At 50.6% G+C, this 8524-nt stretch overlaps 1 protein-coding gene across 2 annotated transcripts; it reads left to right on the plus strand.

The window, feature by feature from the left end:
- The first annotated feature begins 231 nt into the window (after nt 1–231).
- MSTO1 (misato mitochondrial distribution and morphology regulator 1) lies at nt 232–8475 on the plus strand. 2 transcript variants are annotated; one of them, XM_083374329.1, is made up of 13 exons: nt 232–447; nt 1270–1405; nt 1632–1701; nt 1929–2004; nt 3190–3314; nt 3454–3570; nt 4079–4217; nt 5033–5185; nt 5538–5669; nt 6428–6612; nt 7262–7366; nt 7474–7589; nt 8180–8475. In XM_083374329.1, exons 1-13 carry the CDS (start codon nt 367–369, stop codon nt 8413–8415), a joined length of 1671 nt encoding a protein of 556 aa, XP_083230455.1. In that variant the 5' UTR covers nt 232–366; the 3' UTR covers nt 8416–8475. The 2 variants fall into 2 exon arrangements, with proteins under 2 accessions (XP_083230455.1, XP_083230456.1); XM_083374330.1 differs by having other exon boundaries at nt 233–447; nt 3454–3571; nt 4086–4217.
- Nucleotides 8476–8524: the final 49 nt, after the last annotated feature.

The raw sequence follows: 8524 nt of genomic DNA on the forward strand, positions 1-8524 counted from the left end.
CAGAGCGGCTCAGCATTCACAAGGATGAAAGGAGAAGGCAGGGCTTGTCCTTACCGGAAGTGACTGTTCACTCCCACCCCATTCCTATCCACTTAACCAATGAGGTTGCAGTCTATACCGAGGGGAACTACAAGAATGGAGGCCGTGCGCGGCTCCCTACCGATTGGTGACGAGAGCCAATCAAAAGACCGCGTTGGCTTTCCCCCTCCCCTTCAGTGGCGCGCGACGGACGGGCTACCATTCGCGCCTGCGCAGACTGAGTAATTTCCTCTTTTTTTTTTTAAACCCCCCCCCCTCCCTCTTCTTCAACGGCCCATGTCGCCCCTTTCGTAGCGGGAGCCCGAAACGAGAGCGCGGAGGGGGAACATGTCGGGGGTCCGCGAGGTGGTGACGCTTCAACTCGGCCACTACGCGAGCAGCGTGGGCGCTCACTGGTGGGGCCTTCAGGTAAGCCGAGGCACCGAGCGCGCATGCGCCGACAGAGCGTTGTGGTTTTGTTTTTTTGTTTTTAATGTGGATGGCGTCATTCCGAAAGACGCACGCGATTGGCCCTCAGCCCACAGACTGGGCGTGGCTTACGCATGCTCCCGTCAGCCCAGCTCTCCAGTGAAGCTGTCAGCAAATGTGCGAGTTGCCAATGTTTACACGCATGCGCGCTTGTACACGTGTGTGCATTTTGTCCTATGCATTTGCACACGTGCATTACAGTGTATCTTCCACCAGTATGAACTGGCCTGCATGGCTTTTTTTTCTTTTTTTTCCCCCAGCATGCTTTTATCCTCATAAGAGCCCTGCAAGGTAGTCCACAATGGGCTGGGCCAGGATAATGAGGGCTGCTGCGAAGGATTTCTTCTCTCTTTCTTTCTGTCACTTCTTTGAAGATCCTGGTGGATTTTTGCAACGGATCGCCCACATGTCTCCATCCCAGCATTCTAAGCTATCATAAGTCGCTTTTTTTCAGCGCTGTTTATAGCTTCCAACGGTCACTAAACAGAGCGTCGTGAATCGAGGACCACCTGCAACTGCAGAAAGGCTGGAGACGTAAGACAAAATGTTTCAGTGACGGGGGACCAACAGGCTGCTCAGACTGAGATTTCTTTGGCTTTATTAACTTCTTATCCTTCCGTTTTAGTACACCGGACATTACGATCGGAAGGGACCTCGGAGGTCTTCTAGCCCAACCCCCCGCTCGAGAGCAGGAGACCCCAGAGATCTTCCATCCAATCCGATTTTTCTGAAGTCTTCAACCTTTTAATGTCTGCTTTCCAGGAAGCTCTGTTCTTATCCAATTCCACGGCTTCGGACGTAGACGAGGTCATCCAGCATGACGTCCTGTTCCGAACGGGGAGGACTTTGCAAGGACGGGAGACGTTCACCCCCCGCCTCATCCTGATGGACCTCAAAGGTGACGAGTTCAAGGCTGGTAAATCCTGCCAAGAAGCACCGGAGGCGTTGTGGGAGGTTGTCAAAAAACGGGTGCGATTTCCCTTCACGAACGCCTCGCTTATCAGCAGAGGTTCTGTTTGCCTTTGGAGACGTAAAGTGAGGACTGCCTGCCTCTTGATGTCTTTCGGTCTACCAGGGGTCTCTAAAACCAGAAACCTGTGTGTTTTTTTTTAATTTCTGGGCAGAAAGTCTCGCCGCTTTGAAACAGGAGGGATACCTGTACGAGGATCCGAAAACCAACAGCCCCGTAGCTTGGTGAGCGGATTTTTCCAAGGGCAATTAGCTATTTTTTTCTCTCTCCTTTTTCTTTCTTTCCTACCCCTGGTATAGGGTTTCTTGCTTGAGCGGCGGGGGTGGGGGTTGGACTAGATGACCTCCCAGATCCCTTCCAACTTTCATAATTATTATTACTTAACAACAGAAATTCTGGTCCCGACTGTATTTCCTACTCTGGTTGATACCAATGCATCTTTTCCTTCCAGGAAGGGGAACCTCACAACGCACCAGCAAGATCCAGTCCCTCCCAGTCCCGTTTTGGAAGGACTTGACCAGCCTGAGGTGAACCTCTCTCTCCCTCCCTCCCTCCCTCCCTCTCTCTCTCCCCCCACGCAAAAGCTTATACAAATCATTGGAGGTTACATCAGTCTTGGGGATGGATAAACAGGGACCAGAGATCTGATTTATTTATTTACTTTGTCCCATGACAGCTCTTCTCCTTTTTTCTCTCTATTTCAGGGTGAGACGTTTTCCAATGGCGATTTCGCATCCAAGACCCTCTCTGCTGATAAAGAAGTCTGTGTGTTTGTGGGTGTGTGCGTGCGTGCGCGTGTATAGTGCTCAGGGTCTTACCTCTAATGGGGCCTGCCTGCTTTATTTTTATTTGATTGCATTTTTATTTTATTTTTATTCTTTTTTATTTTAATTCCATTTATATCCCGCCCTTCTCTGAAGACTCACGGCGGCTTACAAGCTTAGCAGTAGCCTTCATTCTATGTATATTTTATTTATTTTAATTTCATTTATATCCCGCCCTTCTCCGAAGACTCAGGGCGGCTTACAAGCTTAGCAGTAGCCTTCATTCTATGTGTATGCCTGCTTATTAGGGCTTTTGCCCCCCCCCCCCAAGCGGCATTATTACAAAGTCAGCTTATTGTCCCCAACAATCTGGGTCCTCATTTTACCTACCTCGGAAGGATGGAAGGCTGAGTCAACCTTGAGCCTGGTGGGAGGCGAACCTGCACTAATGGCAGGCAGCTGGTGTTACTTAAGGAGGCATTAGCCCACTGCTCCACCAAGGCTCATTTTATTTTATATGTTTCTTTTTAATTTAATTAATTGCAATTTATTTTATATTTTATTTTATACAAGCTTTTAATTAATTGCAATTTTTTTTAATTTGTTCCGTTTTAGTTTATATAAGTTTCTTTTAATTCATTTCATTTCATTTTATATTTTACTTATATTGTTTTATTTGGTGGGACTTCAGCTCCCAGAATTCCCCGGTTAGCACAACAACTGGGAGTTGAAGTCCACGAGCCTTCAAATTGCCACATTTGGAGACCCCTTTCTTAGATTTTATAGTAGTTTTGGAGCGTCTGAAATTTTGAGTAGAGGAGCTGGCCGAAATTCAGCTTGCCGGAAACAGCACATCAACTAAAGGGCTTGGTTCCCACCGCAAAGACCCTCGGTTCCAGCACCTTGCTGAAACGTGGCCCGTGCATCTCCTGGTGGTCTCTTTTCCCAGGAAAGCCGCAGCAGCTCACGAAGCCCCTCGCATCGGAGAGCCCAGCGCCCGCTTGGTCTGACTTCCTCCGTACCAATCTCCACCCACGGAGCATCCTGACCATCCACGAATACAACCGCGAGGAGTGAGTCGGGGGTCCTGCCTGGGCGGTTCTTAGGCGGGGAGGAGGAGGGGGGGGAACCATTCTCCCAATTTTTTTAGGGGGGTGGGGGGAGAAATCCTGTCTCTCCTGGCTAACAAATTCGGCTACCTGTCCGCTGCAGAGAGTCCAGCCGGCTGGAGGCGTTCGGACAAGGAGAAAAACTCCTGCAGGACGGCCGGTACCTTGAGGAGCTGGAGGATCGGCTGCATTTTTACGTGGAAGAGTGTGATTACTTGCAGGTAAGTAATCCACCCGGCACGGATCTTTGTGCCCTTGTGGCTGGAAAGCAGGGCTCTCCCAACTTTAAAACTTGTGAACTTCAACTCCCATGAACGATAGCTGGGTGCTTTTCTGCCCATCACCAGGAGACTAGGAATTCTAGTCCTGGCTTTGGCATGGCTTGTCGGGGAATTCTGGGAGTTGAAGTCCACGAGTCTTACAAGTTACCCAGTTCGGAGATCCCTGCCAAAATGTGCAGGGAGGAATCTTGGAACTTCCCTGGGGTTTCTACCATCCAGTTTGCACGCTGGGAGTTGTAGTTCAGCCACTCTCGGAAGACCACCAGCCTTTTCCCCCTGCTTTCCAGGCTCCCGGGTGCTGATCCCAGATTTTCGCGCACGGTCTCGGCCACCCCTTTGCTCTTTCCGCCGTTTCTCAACCGTCCCGGTTTGGAAAGGAGCCCGGCTGGCATTTTAGCTCTCTAGGAAGTCTCCAAAAATCACCTGCACCCTCTTTTTTTTTCCCCTGGCCCAGGGTTTTCAGTTGCTCTGTGACCTCCACAACGGTTTCTCGGGTCTGGGATCCAAGGCAGCCGAGCTGCTACAGGACGAATACGCGGGAAAAGGCATCTTGGCATGTGGGCTGACGCCAGTGCTTCGCTCCAATGCAAGTGGGACTCTTTTGTCTTTTGAATATTGGTGTATTAACGAAGTTTGATGCTTGCCTGTACTGTTTTTTATAAATAACTCAGGGCAATGGACATACCTCATGCCCCTTTTGCCGCCTGCTTTTCCCACAATGACAAGTCTGGTGGGGTGGGGTGGGGTGAGAGGGAGGGACTGGCCCAAAGTCACCCAGCTGGCTTTCATGCCTAAGGTGGGACTAGAACTCACTGCCTCCCGGTGATTGTCCCAAAGTCACCCAGTTAGCTTTCGTACCTAAAGTAGGACTAGAACTCACCATCTCCCAGTGATTGTCCCAAAGTCACCCACTTCCTAAAGTAGGACCAGGACTCACCGCCTCCCAGTGATTGTCCCAAAGTCGCCCACTTAGCTTTCGTGCCTAAGGTAGGACTAGGATTCCCCGTCTCCCGGTGATTGGGCCCAAACTCAACCCAAGTTGGATGGCAGAACTAGAACTTGCCATGTCTTGCTTTCAAAGCCAGCGCCAGCAGCACTACACCAACCTGGGGCTCCCGTCTTCTCCGCAGCGGCCCCGAAGATGAGCAGCACTAGTTCCCAGGGCTCGCTGAGGACTAGCGGCATGCCGAGGACGGAAGTCACAGTTTAGGGATGCTGAAAGCAGGACTCGCATCCTCTCGCGTTGTCTGGTGACCTGCCTCATCGTTCCTCTATGTTTTTGTGTTTGTTTGGGGTTTTTTGGGAGACAAACCAGCAGGAGTGGAATAACTTCTGAAGTTCACGTCCTACGATTGTACGTTAGGCTGAAGGAGGCGCTTGTCTTTCTCTCTGTCTCGGCAGCTCCCACACCGGAATTTCTACCGGCTCATGAACATGGCACTGGGCATCGTCCGGCTTTCCAGCTACAGTTCGCTCTTCTGTCCCTTGTCACTAAACGAGAACCTGGGGCTCAAACTGGAGGGCCCGGTTTCTCTGCCCTACGTCCACTACGAGGTGAGCTTTCCTAAATGCAAGAACGAGGCCCCGGAACGAGGGTGGAGTGGAATTTATTTCGCCCCCTTTTATGACCTTTCTAGCCACAGTTGTTAAGGGGATCACTGCAGTTCTTAAGTTAGAAAGACGGCGGTTAAAAGTGAATCTCTGCTTGTCAGAAGGTCGCAAAAGAGGATCAGGTAACCCAGGGACACTGCAACCGTCATAAATAGGAGTCAGCTGCCAAGCGTCTTCTGAGTCTTGATCACGTGGCCACATAAGTGGGGGGAAAATGGTCAAAGTCACTTAGAACAGTCGTGAAATGGACTGCCTAAAATACGGGGGTATTTCTATTTTTTATCATTCCATCTAGCCCTCTCTGGATTATCACACGAGCGCCATCCTCGCCACCGCCCTGGACACGCTCACCGTCCCCTACCGGCTCCAGACCTCGGACATCACCGTGGCCAGCCTGACCGAAACGCTGAATTTCTCCGGGCGGAAGGTCTGACCGTCTGACTTTGACAATCCGGATCCCCTGGCTATAGATATTTAAATGCATTTAAATTATATTTAATTAATATAAAATTATATTAGCTATCTGGTCCACTACCTGAAGGATGCAGAGATAAGACAGACAGACAAGATAGATAGATTGAGATGATACAGATGGATAGAGATGATATGATAAGATTGATATAGATGATATAGATATAGATAGATTGATAGATGATATAAGATATAGATTTAGATGATAGGATGATAGATGATATAGACAGATATAGAATAGATGATAGATTGATAGATGATAGAAAAATATAATGACAGATAGATAATAGACAGAAGATATAGATTGATATAGATGATAGATTGATAGATGATATATACAGATAGATATAGAATAGATGGTAGATTGATAGATGATAGATTTAGGTAGATATAGAAAAATATGACAGATAGATAGATAGATAGGACAGACAATCTGGAACACTGCAACCGTCATAAATACGAGTCAGTTGCCCGTCTGAATTTTGATCACATTGTGAAAAACGGTCATAAGTCCCTTTTTTCAATGCCGTTGTAACCTTGGCCAGTGACTAAACAAACGGTTGTTAGGACTTCCTGTATAACCTGGATAGTCCTGACTCTACCTTGGTTTCCGAGGGAACCACGGGGGTGGGAGTGGGGGTCTAACTCCAAAGAACCAGATCGGACCCCCCAAAAGAGACATCTCCCCTCCCGCCCTCTGCTTCCCTTCCCCAGGTGGCCGAGGCCTCAGTTGCCCTTCCCTTCCCCGTGGCAGAGGACCAGTCTCTCCCCGACGCCTTGTACGACCAACAACCCAGCACGACCTGGTGTGCGTTGTCGTCTTGCGGCAAACGAGCCGATGCCGGCTGCTTTGCTCAGTCGGTTGTGTTGCGAGGGATCGGCAAGCAGCAGCAAGTGAGGTGGGCCTCTTGACTCTGCCCTTGGGTTGTGTGTGGCTCGCACTCACCCTCTCACAGGGTCTGTCCCTTGCGCGTGCTTGCACACGTGTGTCTTTGTGGGTCTTGTGTGTGTTTTATATCGCTCTTTGCAAATAAGCGGGCGAGTGACTAGCTTATCAGCTGCAGTGATTCCCTTAGCAACAGTGGTGAGAAAGGTGGTAAAACAGGGCAAAACTCCACAAGTGTCTCCCTTAACGACAGAAATGTTGGGTCTCCCTTGTGGTCGTGAGTCAAGGACTGCCTGTATTGCAGCTAAGTCGGCGAGTCTGCTCTGGGTTCTCTGAAACAAGATCATCTGGGGCAGGGGTCTTCGAACTGGGCCCTTTCGAGGACTGGTGGACTTCCAACTCCCAGAATTCCTCAGCCAGGCAGGAATTCTGGGAGTTGAAGTCCACCAGTCCTCAAAGGGCCCAGTTGGAAGACCCCTGATCTGGAGGAATAATCAAGATTCCTGGCGTCTTGGCTGATTCAGAGACGGCATTTTGGGCAGAGAAGCGACCCAATTAATAATTCTGCTCTCCCCGTGGCTGCTCCGGGGGTCTCTTCACAACCCAGCCCTCCCCCCCCCCCGTTGTAACTTGAGGTCTCTCCCTTCTTATATTCCTTCCAGCAACGCCCCTCCAGGGACTGAACCCAAGTCCGTCCTTCACATGTGTGAGACCGGACCGGAAGTCCTGGCCCGCTATTTACACACCATCTCGCCTCGGACCCTGAGGTCGGTGGTCCGGCCAGCCTGGGCAAGGGAGGGAGGGGATTGTGGGTGTGGGTGGGTGTGTTTGTGTAATGTTCCCGTTCAAACCTCCCGGTCCTTTCCTCGCACAGCACCTCGCTTTTGCTGCAAGGGCCCTGCAAGCTTTTGGCCCCGTACCCCCAGTTTTTCTCGCCTTTCCTGAACAAGCACGGATTGCTCTCCGAGAAGCCATCGCGCAGCCCAGCAAGTAAGGACAGACACACAAACACACACGGTGCGACTTAGGGAAGGCATCAAGGGGCTCAGGTTGCGCGCTAAGCCACAGTGGCGTTGCCCGAGTGTAGACGCTGCTGTCGGTGCTGCAAATTGCTTTAGCTGAAGCAGTGTTTTCACCCGGTTTCCAAATGGAATCATTTAAGGTGGGTGGCCTTCAACTCCCAGAATTCCCCGGCCAGCATAATTTAAGATGGGCGGACTTCAGTTCCTAGAATTTCCCCAGCCGGAATGGTTTAGCATGGGAGGACGTCAACTCCCAGAATTCCCTTGCCGGAACGCTTAAGATATTTGGACTTCCAATAGCCAGAATTCCTCAGGCATCCTGCGTTAAGATGGGTGGACTTCCTGCTGGCTGGGGAATTCTGGGTACCGGAAGTCCCAACATCTGCCACGGTGGAGAAGCAGGGAGGCTGACCATGATGATCCACCAGTTTGAGGAAGCGAAAGAGGCACCGTCAATTGGCAGTACCCAATCCTGTAAAAAAAACCCATGAATTTACTAATCCAGCCGAATACAGGAAACCCCACCACTCAGCAATTTTTTCCTCTCTCCTCCCGCAGAGGTCGAATGCTTCCCGGTCTTAGCTGCCTTCCAATCCTCGGCGGGCTTGTACCAAACCCTCGGCGGCTTGTACCGGGAGCTGCACGGAACGGACGTGCGGCGGTGGGCAAGTTTTTTCTCCGATGGGATGGAGACGGACGACTTCCAAGAGGCCCTGGACGAGCTGCGGACGCTGTCCCTCTGCTACAAAAAAGGCAGCCCGGACGAAAGCTCGGACGGCGACGATACAGACTGAGCTCGCTCTTCGCTCGTCGGATCGCGTTTAAAATAAAACAGAAATCAAACCTGGCGAAAACGCCGCCTCCTTTGCGTGTTTTTTTTTTTTTTGAGATGGCGTTAAAAAA

Source organism: Vipera ursinii, assembly GCF_947247035.1.
Source record: "Vipera ursinii genome assembly, chromosome: 15".
NCBI lineage: Eukaryota > Metazoa > Chordata > Lepidosauria > Squamata > Viperidae > Vipera > Vipera ursinii.

Coding starts and splice junctions, on each gene's coding strand:
- MSTO1 (XM_083374329.1), top strand. CDS start 367: ATGTCGGGGGTCCGCGAGGTGGTGACGCTTCAACTCGGCCACTACGCG. Junction 4,218..5,032: donor CGCCAGTGCTTCGCTCCAAT/GCAAGTGGGACT, acceptor CTGTCTCGGCAG/CTCCCACACCGGAATTTCTA. Junction 5,670..6,427: donor TGAATTTCTCCGGGCGGAAG/GTCTGACCGTCT, acceptor TCCCTTCCCCAG/GTGGCCGAGGCCTCAGTTGC.